The following is a 13,809-nucleotide window of genomic DNA, read 5'->3' on the forward strand; positions in this document are numbered from 1 at the left end:
TGCGCGTAAAATTACGGTGCTTCCTGAGTTGCGTTCCACAATTCACCTCCAGCGTTCGATTGACCAATCGGAACGAAAAATCTCTTCGTTTTGATTGGTCAGTGAGACGCTACTCTGCTTTTTTGGAGCGCGCGATACTCAGGCGATTGCAAATGGCGAATATGAATGAAATCGGCCATGTTGTTCAGACGTACAGCGACAATCTCCATGAGAACTGCGCGTTCGCTTTCGATTGCGAGTGTGTGCACATAACCAACCTCGCCAATCTCGAGAGCTACGGTAATGTTTATAAATACTCGAATTTGACATATGTTAGGCGAGATCGGCGACAAGCTCGTCGGAATTTTACGCGAACCCTTTCATCCTCGGTGATGCCCGCGCGATGCACCTCGAAGCTATGCTGTTAATGTGATAGACCGTCGAAGGTCGAGGAAAATCGGACGTTGGGAAAATGACAACTGGTCAGAGTGGACACGATCATTCTCTCGCTATCAGGCAGGAAATACAACGTTTCGAGAGCGTTCATCCGTCGATATATGCCATTTACGACCTAATAGAGCTCGTGCCCGACGCGCACATCGCGAAGCAAATTCGCGAGCATGTCGTGGCTATAGAAGGTATATATATACATACTCGATGATTTTATATTCTGCTCCTCAGTGGCGCAAATATTCGTTCTGTGCAACAATAATTGGCGTATATATTACAAAAAATAATAATATAGTATAGTAATAATATTAATGCAATTAAATATTAATATTATATTAAGATTGTTACCGTATATGTTAATCTATAATGTAAATTTATGTTCCTTCAGATTCCTTCGTCAACAGTCATGAATGGACACTAGCGAGGGATGTCCCAGAATTGCACTTGGGAATCATTGGTTCCTCAGACTCGGGAAAATCTGCTCTCGTTCACAGGTACCTTACTGGCTCTTTTATGCACGAGGAATCGCCAGAAGGTGGTCGCTTTAAAAAGGAAATTTTTATTAATGATCAGAGTTATCTACTTTTAATCAGAGATGAAGGTGGTGTGCCAGAGGCTCAAGTATGCAATAACATCATTTTATTTTGCATATTAAAATAATATAATTGAGCTAGTTGCTACATTAATAGATTTAATATTAATAATTAAATTTTGTTTTTAGTTTTCATCTTGGATAGATGCTTTATTACTTGTATTCAGTTTAGAAAATGAAGAGAGCTTTTCTATAGTTTGCAGTTTTTATAATAGAATGTGTTCTTTCCGGAATATGTCGGAGGTACCAAAAATACTTGTAGGTGTACAAGGTGCGTACATTGTGCGTATACAAAGTGTACATTTCCTTACAGAATTTTTTTTATTTATTACAAATATTATTTTGCTGAACTCTTAATTTTCTAGATTCGATTAATGACAGTAATCCTCGTGTCATAAAAGATGTTAGACCACGAAAATTGGCTTGTGATTTAAGATGCCCTTATTATGAAACATGCGCTATTTATGGCTTAAATGTTGAAAGAGTATTTCAAGATGGTAAGAATATATATTATTTACACGAAAAAAAAAATAAACAGATATATTTACCAATTATGAAATATTGCATTTTGGCAACACATTGTGCTTTAATAACATATAAATTTTTAGTGTGTCAAAAAATCATACGGAATATATCGATGAAACATTTTCCATGTGATGTATGCCAACACAGTACAGAGAATGACATTAAGTTTCCAGTCCCTGTTACTACTAAAAATGTGCAACTTCAAAACAAAGAGATGGAGACCACAAATTCATTGAAAGTAAATGCAAATAATTTTTTCTGCTGCTATTGCATCTATAAGCAAATCATTGAAAATTAAACAAGATTATTAAAGTACATTTTATCTTTCGATAGATTACGGAAAAAGACGAAGATTGCCGATCGATTCATAATAATTCTGTGCCTAATGATTCGGGATTGCTAAATGATAATTTTCATGATGTACAAAATCAACATGGAGAACTACGATCGTCGATTTTAACGCCAACTACTATTAGGTTTAAATAATACATTCTTTCTTTTTATTTATTTATTTTTTTTTATTTTACTTTTTTCCCAAATGTTTGTATTGATATGTCTAACAACTAATATATCTTTTTATTTTCCAGGAAATTTAGAAGAAAATCGAATATATTTACACCATCTAAAAAGGAGAAATATATGGGCGAAATGGGAGTTGGTAGAGAAATACCAGTTAAACAAGGTTATTTGTTTAAACGAAGTAGCAAATCGTTGAAGGAATGGAAGAAGAAATATGTTACATTGTTAGAGGATGGTCGTTTGACGTATCATTCAAGCTTACATGTAATTATTCATTATTACATAAAAATTATTTTATGCATATTTATATGATCTGTTTACAAAAAGAAGGCATTTTCAGGATTACATGAATGATACTAATGGCAAAGAAATACTATTGCAATATGTTACTGTGAAGGTGCCTGGTAAAACGCCAAAAGGTTCCAAATCTTACAATGCTCAAGGTATTATATCTTTTTATGTTTTTTACATGTATATTTAATGTTTTTAATATATTTTTATCTATCGTAAAATATGGCTTTTTTCAGAAGACAGTTTCGAATTTTCTATTATCTCTTTGGAGAACAAAACTTGGCACTTTGAAGCAAATAATGCTGAAGATAGAGATAACTGGATTGCTGCAATAGAGCAACAAATACTATCAAGTTTACAAAATAGCGACGGTGATAAGAAGAATGAAACCGACGCTTTTAAAATGCATTGTATAAAAAACAAAGTTTCGGGAAATGATGCATGCGTCGACTGCGGTGCACCAAGTAAGTGAAGATTTTTCTCTTATTAATTATCGAATCAATTATATCGCGTGAATCACACGTCTTTATTTATTTTAGATCCCGATTGGGCCAGTCTTAATTTGGGTGTGCTCATGTGCATCGAGTGTTCTGGTATTCACAGAAACTTAGGTTCGCACATATCGAAAGTTCGATCGTTAGATTTGGACGACTGGTCGTAAGTATAATGCAAAACTTTGTATACGTATTACATAATACGCGTCCACTTAGGTTCGTCTCGTGTTAATAATGTCCTTTGCTTAAAAATACATCTTTAACAATGATTTTAGCGCAGGTCATCTGAGCGTCATGCTAGCCCTCGGCAACGATATAGCTAACAGTATCTGGGAATATTGTTTAAACGGGAAGCAAAAGCCGGTCTCAGATTCGTCTAGGGAAGAGAAAGAACAATGGATTAGATGGAAATACGAGGATAAACTCTTTTTGCCACCGATTAATCCGAACATTTCTTTAGGAAAACTACTCATCGATTCCGTTTGTCGGTAAGGCGTTTAATTTATTTAATAGAATGTGTGAAATCTGAAATGTCAATTAATTTTGTGTATATTCGTGCAATCTGTCTATTTCTGAATACAGAGGAGATATGCGAGCATTCACATTATGCTTAGCCCGATGTAGTTACGAGGATATCAATATTTCGGTTAGCACAGAAGATCTGAGAACACCGTTACATCTGGCATGCGCAACCGGAAATTTAGCAATGGCGCAACTTTTAATATGGGTACGTTTTTCTAGCTTTAATTGAAACGGAAATATAGAATCCATGCTCTAAAATTATGTCATTGCAAATTTTGCAGCATAAAGCGAATCCACAGAATCTAGATCACGAAGGACGAACATGCATGTCGTATGTGCGAGCTTTGGAAAGAACGCTCGATAATTCGTCTGACTCTATGGAAATGCAGAAGCTCCTTGAGGTATTAGAACAAGCCAGTGTCTCTGGAATAGATGACACAGATGCATCTCAGTATTAAAGTCCGAAAAAAAAATACGCCTTAATCACCCTGCCTGCATTTTCCATAATGACATATACGTTGTTAATACTTGTGTACTTACTTATATATAAAGCCATGCTTTATTTAGTGGCTAGTAAGGAAGAGAAGTTTTATCGCTTTAAAATGACATTGGTTTGAGAAAGCCATCAAAGTATATTGAACAAGATTAGAATATAATAATGATCAATACGTAATGTTATTTATGCATTCTGTAAAAAGTTTATATTGTACGTATAACGAATTCATTTTTAATATCGATTACGAAATTTATCTCTTATTGGACGAAAATTTTAAATATCATATATACTTTTGTACATTAAAAATAATCCTTAAAAAAAAGAAAGAAAAAAGTTTGCAATATGATATTGAAATAAGATTTGTGTCAATCACGGAGAATGACTAATTGCATGCTCGAGTGTATATTGTCAATGACTGAGAGTACAAACACTCATAACTGTAGTTATATTTATATATCTAATACATGTAATTGTATTTGACAAATGCTTTTATATAAGTTTTATTTTATTAATTATTAATTAAATGTTTTAATTATCTTCTTTCACATTATGTTCAATTCTTTCAAAATTGTACCAGCTCTGAAATTTTATTTTGTTTCTCCAATATTAATGCAGGAGTATTGTGTTTCATAGTTTTTTATATTTCGTCGATGATGATGTTGCGCTTATACCATAAACTATTTCCTCCTGTGTATTTGCATTATCTGAAAAGATAGAAAAACAAACAGAATAGATAAGTAAACTACATCAACAGGAATTCAATCATATATTGCACAGCATAAATTTTCAGAGAGTTTAATTGATACTTGAAACTATTCGCTTTACCTTTAATAGGATACATATCCATTGGAAAAATAGGCGTTTTGCTATAATAGGTAGTAGTCGTTAGCATCAATGCAGCAGACTGAGATGAAATAGAGGTTTTGCATACAGAAGGATTCCTGAAATAAGATTAATATATATATGAGTTTTATATACCATTTCCTACAATTATATATTGTTTCATCTGCAAAAAAAAAGTTTTGAACATTTTTATATTAAATGACTATAATATTGAATTTACATACATCTTGTTTAACTCGTTAACTAATTTGTTGGGTAGAGGCATCATCAAAGTAAAGATTCGGTTACAAAGCTCAGTGTAATTTTGTAAAGGAGACTGTGCAGAAACAAATTCTTTATAAGCATAAGCAAATAGATCTTGCAAACTTTCAATTGAACATTCCAGATGCCCTTCAATAAGTAGCATGCATTCTAAACAAAGATGAATTTGTGCCAACGTAACCAATTTTTTTCTGCAATAAAAGTATAGTTAATGTTAATTAAAATATAATCTTTTTAATTTATAGATAAATATTCCTGTCTGTGTGCATATTACCTATAATTTTCTGTATTGAACATTCCAGAAGATATATCGATTAATTTCTGTCGTACATCCTGTAAATCAACAAATCGCGCTCCTCTCAAGATATATAAATAGTCTCGTCTAAGCTTCTCAAATCCTATATCTACAATAAGTTCTAATGGTACGCTTCCTACTAGTAAATGGGATGTTGTATCTTGATGATGTAGATCAGAAATACGTTTTATAAGTCTTGTTGAATTTGTATCATTGATCTGACAAAAATGTAAAAAATTATTGTTTTATTGAGACAATACATGAGAATATAATGTGACATATGAAGTGATATAATATGTGAATATATTTTGAAAATGAAATCACATATTATACCATATCATATCTCAAATTATATTCTCAGATGGGAATATATTTTTGATTACCTGTGGTATAAATTTATGTTTAAGAACTTTCTCTAGAATTATTTCAATATAGCTTATCATTTGTGAATACTCTGAAGCCTCTTTTTGCATATGTTGAAATGAAAAAAAAAAGACAAAATTAATAAATATATATATATATAATCAATTTTTGTTTTCGAAGAAAAAGTTTACTCACTTATAAGTATTTCCCACAAACGATCGGTAAAATCTACATTGTCTCTCAAAAATACATTTTGTACTCGTTCTAACAGTTTTGCATCAATATCAATATTACCCTTGTTTATATGATCAACTCTTTTAACATTGCTTTTATCAAATCCTTTGAAACTAAAATCTTCATTTAACAAAAGATTTAATTCTTCCATTATAACATTATATTCCTACAATATTAAAGTGCATAATACAAAAAATATATGAAAGATAATTATATAAAATTAAAATATATTTGTAGAAGGTATAGAAGTTTGTCTACCTTTGAATATGATGTCAAAAATTGTATTTGTTTTTGCATTCCGATATCTTTTTTGTACTCATCTATTATTGATAAATATTGGATTAATAAAAGCAATTGGCATCGTATTTCTTTTAGAGAGCTATTTTTCCATCCGGCATTTATTTGAGTAATCTACAAAAATAATTGTATAAAAATAGAAACATTTTATTTTTATGTAATTTATTTGTATATATTATACATACCAAATTATTTTTTGATTTTTCGGATCTCGGATTTATTATCAATCTATTTGAATGTATTTCAATGTTAATGCTTCCTTCAAAATCACTTTTAGCAGTCTTATCCCAATCAATCATTTCTTGTCTTATCCCAAACAAGTCAAACGTATTAAACATAGATATCTTAATCTACGGATATTAGAAGTTATTGAAATCTCTAATTGAAATTACAAAATCTGTGTATTACATACGTCATGTTCTTGTACAAATGATCGCTTAAGATGTTCCTGTATAATTTTCTGGCGTTCATTTCTTATTGTAGTCAGAGTTGTCACGCCAGTAGAAACAGCTTCCAATGTGGTAAACCAATCTTCACGGATAACAGCACCAATAAGTCTGCTTTGTTTAGGATCTTTTCCATCACAAAGAGCTAATATTGGCAAAGTATTATTATCAAGGCATTCCAGACATGCGTTCAATGCATTACTAGAAAAAAAAGTTATGTATCCACCTATCATATTAAAAATATTTTAATATTTATATATATATATATATATATATATATATATATATATATATATATATAAAATTCTTATTGACTATTTATTGTATACACACACCATGCATCATTTCTGCTCAGTGGTAAATATGATTCCTCTTGTTTTCGCCAAGTTTGTCTTGCTACAACAATAGTATCCTCAAATTCATAATTATCAAATGAATATTTCAGAGGTGAGCCACTGAGCGGTGAGTCATGTTCTAAAAAAATTTTAGTCTATGTATTTTCAACAGTGTATAATTAATTTTTAAATTTAAATATATCTTTATTACTCGTCGAATATTCGTCGCAACTTCTTTCTTCATTGTCATGGTCCAAAAGTTTAATTTCGGGAATCTGAATGACAGAAAGAAGCATAAATTATATTTTATACAAAATTGTAAAAGAGAAAAAATTAAAATTTTATTCTTGCACTCACATTTCTGTGAAGAATGATATACGGATTATCCTTGAGATCTACAAACAATTCATCTACGTACGATAATTTAATTATACTAGCTCGAATATGCGGCTGCAAAATATCAGTCAAACGTTCCATTTTAATTTGAATTATATAAATATAGAATCTCAAAGATGGCACCGTCACGAAGTCGTGAAGCGTTTGATTGACCAATCAGGACAAAAAGAGTAAAGATTTCTCTATTCTGATTGGTTAATGCAATGTTTCGAAACATCTCTAGCGTCTTTTCGGCCACAGCCATAGATAATATAAATATAAGAAAAAGATTACCTAATTCAAAACGTGACGCAGGTTATGTTAGATATGTACGTATATGATGTAAATTTGGCGGTATCTCAAAATCTTAATAGAAGAGTTATAAATTATTAATTACTTTTCGATTAGCCGTATAATGTAAGCAAAATTAGTACTAAGAGACTAATTTGAAACATTGAGAAGATAGATATTACAGGAATTTATAAAAATGATCGTCAAGTTTGAAAAGATAATAAGCTGCTCCTCGGAACATCCGACGTATCCTGCTGCCAATCTTCTCCAACATAATTCAGAAAATTGGAAGGCTACTTGGCGGTGTGCCAAGCCGGGAGAAATGTTGGCCCAAGTGATATTTCAATTAGTTGAACCTTCTTATATCACGGGAATTGATATTGGCAATTTTCAGAGTTGCGTGGTAATTGTCACTGGATCTACGTCAGCTGAACCTGACAATTGGATAGTTATAGTGAACCACAAGTTTATGACAAATGATGAAGCAATAAATAATAAGTTCAAAGATCAAGTACAATTATTTACGAAAAGGGAATTAAATCCAGATACTTTGAAAATTAAATTTGATCGAATCAAAGTCACTTGCATGCAATCGGCAAATTTAAAAGTCTTGTTTGGACTGTCATATATTATTTTAAGATCAGATCCTACAGTTGATTTAGGCTTAGATGTATTTGGTAAGTTTAAATTGAAACAACCACATGTCATGAAGACACCTTTGGAGATGATGAAGGAGAGAATCCTTAATAAAACGGAAAATAAAAAGACAGATTATAAGGACGAATTACGCGAACAAATAAAAAGGAACTCAATGGAAAATTTTGCTAAATGTCAAGAGGAGTCTAGACCTATGAAGAGACCATTATTAGAAAAATTAGAAGCTGGGAAAGCTGATCAAGTTTTTGGAAAAAATGATAAGACTCAATTGCAAGATTCAAAAGATAAGAATAAAATGTCTAAACACAGCAAAAATGCAGAAAATGTATCAAATGAAGAAACAGTTGTCACAACTCCTTTTGGAGACATTGTATCTTTGGTTGATAAAGGTAACAAGAATGATACAAAAGATATTGCTCAGGATCCTTGTAAAAAACGGTCTTTAAACAGATCAGAGGAATCACTAAATACACAATATGATAAAAAGAAAAAACAGAAGTGCTCTAACTGTTGCAAAGATTCGCAAGATCAATTGTGCAGAACTTGTCAACGATTACCACCACCCTCTATCGAAAGTACTGCTTTGAAAGCAGATGTTTCTGTAAAATGTAAAAAACGATTTAAAGAATTATTCAGCGATACCACATTTTCCCTCAGTGGATATATTAATCCGCAAAGAGACGAAATTAGAAGGAAAGCTCTTAGTATGGGTGCCAAATACATTCCTGATCCAAATACGACTAATAAAAAATGTACTTATTTGATCTGCGCTTTTAAAAATACACCAAAATATCAGCAATTTAAAAATCATACAAAAATTGTCTCTCATATTTTTATGGAAGAATGTTTTGATAAAAAAATAAGGTATGGTATCGTCATACTCGTTTTTAATGATGATATTTATAAAAGTACAAAAAAAATTTTGAAGTGTTTTGTGCTTTATAGATTTCCTTGGAGGCGATATGCTTTAGATCAAAAAGACAAATCGCAATCTGAGAGTGAAGAAGAAATCGATGGTAATCAACCAGAATCTGTATATGATATGGATACTGATGCTGAATCTGATTATTAATATTTAAATTTAATACATTTAGTAATCCTTGACTTTTCTCTGACATGATTATATCTTGATAATTATTAATAAATATATTTTTTGTATTGTATATATGTATATATGTCTGTATTTTTATGTAGCTATATTTTTCATTATTTTCTCTTTTCCTTTTTCTATATATGCATAAGGCATATGTGTATAGATAATAAAAATTCTCACTACATTTTCAAAATACATAACTCGATTTCTTTCACAAACTATTCAATTATAGAATGCTTATCTTTTAATGAGATATATTTATAATACATTATCACAGCATAATTATTACGATAGAGAAATTATCGATGATGCAGAAATTGGCAATGTCGTAAAATTGATTTGATATGGAAAAATCGCATTGCATCCGATACCCGACATATGTATATACTTAATAAAATACCAATGCATATTATTACATAATAATAAAAATGACTATGTGCGTGCGTGTGTATACAACATGTAATATATAACATCGAAAGCAATTGCGTTCAATAACCGATATTATGTAATAAAATGCCTGTATGTAATAAAATTATTGTATAATAATAATCAAAAATGACTGCATGTGTGTATGTATATATACAAAATGTAGTTAATAGCGAAAAAGTATATTTATAAGAAAATCGATAATACTTTGTAAAAGACATTTTGTAATTTTGAAAAATATTGAATAAATTGCATTAATAATACAAAACGCATATGTCTTCTGATTGAATATACCCATCTATTTCCACATCTTGTTGTGCCACTCTTTTCTAATTATATACTTTTTAATACATTTTTGCTGATTTTTTGGGGGAATTTCTGAAACTGCATTATTTGGAATCAAAAGTATCAAGAAAATATAATCAGCAAAGAGGTAGCACAAACTAGAAATCTAAAAACCGTGAAAAATTGAAGTTTCGAGATCTGCAAAAGTATTAGGAAAACATGATCAGCAAAGAAGTGACGTATTAGGAGAACATAACCAGCAAAGGAGGTGGCACAAACTAAAATTTTGGAAAATGCGAAAATTTAAAGTTTCGAAATCCTCAAAAGTACTAGGAGAACATGATCAGCAAAGAAGTGGCGTATTAGGAGAACATAACCAGCAAGGAGGTGGCGCAATAATAAAATTTTGGAAAATGCGAAAATTTAAAGTTTCGAAATCCGCAAAAGTATTAGGAGAACATGATCAGCAAAGAAGTGGCGTATTAGGAGAACGTAACCAGCAAGGAGGTGGCACAAACAAAAAATTTACAAAGCGCAAAAATTTAAAGCTTTGAAATCCGCGATAATATCAGGAGAACATGATCAGCAAAGAGGTAGCTCAAATTAAAATTTCAAGAAGCGCAAAAATTTCAAAATTCATAAAAATATTAAGTTTTTTTTTTTGCGAAGAAAAAATGCATTATGCATTCCCACCGGCTACCCCGGTAGGATATGCGGGACTCGCACCCGCTAAAAAACTCTCCCTGCAGAGCCAATCTTTGGTCCCCCGCCGATACCTATATAAATTTAAATTCTGAGATTGGGAACATGACAGGCGAGAGAGGTAATATAAATAAAAATTTCAAATTAAAAATTTTACAAACTTTTTATTTTTTTTTCACATACAATAACATTTTAAAATTTTGTAAACATGCGTGTAATATATCCATAACAAAAATTGAAGACTATATGTATTCTTTATAATTTTATAATATAAAAATTTAGCATAAAACATTAAAATTAATTTTTTCAGAATTATATGCAACATTCTTAGCGAGAAAAAATGGCCATTTTATAATCCGGCATAACTTAAGCAATAAACTATAACTTGAATATAGATATGTTGCGTTCGAAAATATTACCCGTGTACACACGAGCGAATGGGTCTGTTCTTTGCAGCTGAACTGGCTGCACTGGTTCAGAGTTTATCTTTTTCTGTCCCCATTGGAAGGAGAAGGATGGGCTCTGAACTGGTGCAGTCAGTTCAGTTGTAAAGAACAGACCTAATATCTCGTTCCATCTTTGTTCAATTTTTAGTAAATAACAAAGATAGAATGATACTTCTGTTCACACGAATGATGTTTTCGAACGCAGCTATAATTATGGCTGCGGTCGAGAAGACACTAGAGATGCTTCGAAGCATTGCATTAACCAATTAGAATAAAGAAATCTTTACTCTCTTTGCCCTGATTGGTCAATCAAACGCTGCGAAGCATTTCTAGCGTCGTTCCGATCGCAGCTTATGTCATTAATAGTAATGGTGTGTGCTTGTGAAAAATTTGCAAGCTAATCCATTAGCGAATATCAGGATGACAGATGTAACTAATATGTTCGGTTTCGAGGCTTTATACAAAATACATTGTAAAGAAATTAATAAAAAGCAAGATGTAATAATCTTATTAATACACTGGTATTTGACGAAATGTGGATTCCGGTGTATTGGCACCGGAGATGAAGTAAATCCTGATTTAAATATTCTGCAATATATCGTGTCACGTTTTGCAATAATGTCGAAATTTTATATATCTTATATTTTTCCATCATAATAGCATATTTTGTGTGTATTTATTTTGATGCTAAAAATTCTAATCTATAAAAAATAAAGTTTCAATATATTGGTATATTTTTATAATTTGTTTAGATTTATAGTTAAAATATACATACAATTTTATACGTCGAAATTTTTCTTAATATAGTGTCTATTAATACTTGAGGGATAATTATTCTAAAAATGATAAATTTATATTTTTTAGAAAGCTTTTAATGCATCTCAGAGAGGAAGTGAATTGCTTCCAGAAGGTTGGAACTCGCAAATTAATTATGCATTACGTTATATTAAGGATGAAAAATTATATGTACTCCTTGGAATCAAATCAGATATGGATCTGTTATTAAACTTGATGGTAATTAATTATAGTTAAATTCCAAACAAAAAATTAATGATTAAAATATTGCTTACAAAATTTATGTTATTCAATATTTTATTTTCGCAGAGACACCATGACGATTCTATCTCTAATATTCAGTTCCCTATTGAAGAAACTGTAACTTCATATTCTGGGCTTTTAGAAACTATGATACCATCATATCACACGATTTTACATAACATACAAAAAGATTTTGTAGGTGTATTAGATTCTGGAAATACTAAAGAGGTAGCAACTCAAACAAACTCATCAAATGAAAGTCGAACACATAGAGGTTTTGATTCACTGAGGATGATTGGACCAGAACTTGATCGGCCATTGCGGTAATTTGACATTAATTTGATTAATATATGCGTGTCTATACAATTTTTTTTTATATCAATGTAGATTCTTGAATTTCAAAGCCAAAGAAAATCTGCAGTACAATTTTTACAACAGAATCAATGAGATAATTATATTCAGTAATATACAATAATAATATATATATTTCTATGTACATGTTATCCCTTTTTTATAATGTGTTTTATATATCTTATATTTTTCCATCATATAGCATCTTTAACATAGATTTTATTTGATATTAAGCATAACTGAAAATAGTTTAAACATAAATTCATTGAATTTCAAGTGTAGAATGCAAATTCTGCTCTACAATATTTCATTATGTTTTTTTGTAATATATAAAATGTTTTTATGTATTAATTGCATACATTAAACATTTGGTATTAGTGTGATTTATCAATATATTTTGATTAATTTATAATGAATGTGGATTACTACAATAAATTTATAGTCTTATTTTTTTTCTATTTTTAATATTCTATTTTAATAGTTTTTATGTTTATTGATTATTATTAGATGTACTATTTAAAGTGATTTATTGATCTATAAATATGCAGTGCACCTGAATATGATCCTGCAAGAGTAGGAGTTAGAGATCTTAATCCGTTTGGACAAGGCGGTGGTATGATATTCGACCCGTTTGGCAGTCGTTCCTCAACTGGACGTTTACCGAGTGGTTTAGGAGTACCTGGAAGATTGCCACCGTATGTCACATTTATTATATACCTAGATATTTTCCAATTATAAGAATCATCAATTCACTTTATTATATTGCAGAGGTGCAATACCACCTGGCGCAAGATTCGATCCCTTTGGTCCACCTGATACGGATTTTCCGTCAAGACCGCCCCGCCGTAGGCCCGACGACGACCACCTTCCTCCTCCATTCGATATGTTTAATTGATTTTATATTTAATTATATATCTATGTATGTATTGTTAAAGAAAATATTAAACTTAAAAAGAATTGAAAAAAATGACAAGAGTTAAATTGTAATTCAGTGTCTCTAAATAATATTATGCTTTTTTGACAATAAAAAATAATATTTCCTTTACAATATTTTTATTTGGAACAAAATTGCTCAAGACATCATTTCCCTAGAATAAAGTTAGAAATTCTGTTTTTACACAATACATCATCAAAGTATAAGAGAAATGTTATTAAAAATTTTTTCTTTTTTCTTTTTTTTTTCATAAAACAACTTTCATTCTT

General features: G+C 30.6%; 4 protein-coding genes across 5 annotated transcripts; 3 read left to right on the forward strand and 1 right to left on the reverse strand.

Moving 5' to 3' along the window:
* Positions 1-171: 171 nt before the first annotated feature.
* Ceng1a (Centaurin gamma 1A) lies at positions 172-6,828 on the forward strand. Of its 2 annotated transcripts, none has more exons than XM_070295989.1 (14): positions 172-617; positions 818-1,050; positions 1,151-1,292; positions 1,387-1,518; positions 1,630-1,784; positions 1,880-2,022; positions 2,134-2,329; positions 2,406-2,508; positions 2,593-2,820; positions 2,896-3,013; positions 3,126-3,338; positions 3,433-3,577; positions 3,654-3,773; positions 6,645-6,828. In XM_070295989.1, exons 1-14 carry the CDS (start codon positions 452-454, stop codon positions 6,663-6,665), a joined length of 2,115 nt encoding a protein of 704 aa, XP_070152090.1. In that variant the 5' UTR covers positions 172-451; the 3' UTR covers positions 6,666-6,828. The 2 variants fall into 2 exon arrangements, with proteins under 2 accessions (XP_070152090.1, XP_070152088.1); XM_070295987.1 differs by lacking the exon at positions 6,645-6,828 and adding an exon at positions 5,275-5,550.
* LOC138933363 (uncharacterized) lies at positions 6,511-7,471 on the reverse strand. Its single transcript, XM_070295990.1, has 4 exons — positions 7,300-7,471; positions 7,154-7,217; positions 6,943-7,081; positions 6,511-6,808 (listed from the first exon to the last, which is right to left on the reverse strand). Exons 1-4 carry the CDS (start codon positions 7,417-7,419, stop codon positions 6,550-6,552), a joined length of 582 nt encoding a protein of 193 aa, XP_070152091.1. The 5' UTR covers positions 7,420-7,471; the 3' UTR covers positions 6,511-6,549.
* A 165-nt stretch (positions 7,472-7,636) lies between these two features.
* Positions 7,637-9,448, forward strand: Xrcc1 (DNA repair protein XRCC1). Its single transcript, XM_070295748.1, has 2 exons — positions 7,637-9,129; positions 9,211-9,448. The coding sequence occupies exons 1-2, from the start codon at positions 7,805-7,807 to the stop codon at positions 9,335-9,337; spliced, it is 1,452 nt and encodes a 483-aa protein (XP_070151849.1). The 5' UTR covers positions 7,637-7,804; the 3' UTR covers positions 9,338-9,448.
* Positions 9,449-11,588: 2,140 nt separating this feature from the next.
* Pi31 (Proteasome inhibitor 31 kDa) lies at positions 11,589-13,637 on the forward strand. Its single transcript, XM_070295426.1, has 5 exons — positions 11,589-11,784; positions 12,082-12,231; positions 12,322-12,578; positions 13,155-13,301; positions 13,375-13,637. Exons 1-5 carry the CDS (start codon positions 11,638-11,640, stop codon positions 13,499-13,501), a joined length of 828 nt encoding a protein of 275 aa, XP_070151527.1. The 5' UTR covers positions 11,589-11,637; the 3' UTR covers positions 13,502-13,637.
* Positions 13,638-13,809: the final 172 nt, after the last annotated feature.

This window comes from Polyergus mexicanus, unplaced genomic scaffold, assembly GCF_030449975.1.
Source record: "Polyergus mexicanus isolate NDT 795.1 unplaced genomic scaffold, iyPolMexi1.0 SCAF_5, whole genome shotgun sequence".
NCBI classification, from domain to species: Eukaryota; Metazoa; Arthropoda; class Insecta; order Hymenoptera; family Formicidae; genus Polyergus; species Polyergus mexicanus.

Coding starts and splice junctions, on each gene's coding strand:
- Ceng1a (XM_070295987.1), top strand. CDS start 452: ATGACAACTGGTCAGAGTGGACACGATCATTCTCTCGCTATCAGGCAG. Junction 1,293..1,386: donor AATACTTGTAGGTGTACAAG/GTGCGTACATTG, acceptor TTAATTTTCTAG/ATTCGATTAATGACAGTAAT. Junction 1,785..1,879: donor AGACCACAAATTCATTGAAA/GTAAATGCAAAT, acceptor ATCTTTCGATAG/ATTACGGAAAAAGACGAAGA.
- Pi31 (XM_070295426.1), top strand. CDS start 11,638: ATGACAGATGTAACTAATATGTTCGGTTTCGAGGCTTTATACAAAATA. Junction 11,785..12,081: donor GTATTGGCACCGGAGATGAA/GTAAATCCTGAT, acceptor TATATTTTTTAG/AAAGCTTTTAATGCATCTCA. Junction 12,232..12,321: donor ATCTGTTATTAAACTTGATG/GTAATTAATTAT, acceptor TTATTTTCGCAG/AGACACCATGACGATTCTAT.
- Xrcc1 (XM_070295748.1), top strand. CDS start 7,805: ATGATCGTCAAGTTTGAAAAGATAATAAGCTGCTCCTCGGAACATCCG. Junction 9,130..9,210: donor TGTTTTGATAAAAAAATAAG/GTATGGTATCGT, acceptor TGTGCTTTATAG/ATTTCCTTGGAGGCGATATG.
- LOC138933363 (XM_070295990.1), bottom strand. CDS start 7,419: ATGGAACGTTTGACTGATATTTTGCAGCCGCATATTCGAGCTAGTATA. Junction 7,218..7,299: donor ATATCATTCTTCACAGAAAT/GTGAGTGCAAGA, acceptor TCTGTCATTCAG/ATTCCCGAAATTAAACTTTT. Junction 6,809..6,942: donor CTGAGCAGAAATGATGCATG/GTGTGTGTATAC, acceptor TTTTTTTTCTAG/TAATGCATTGAACGCATGTC.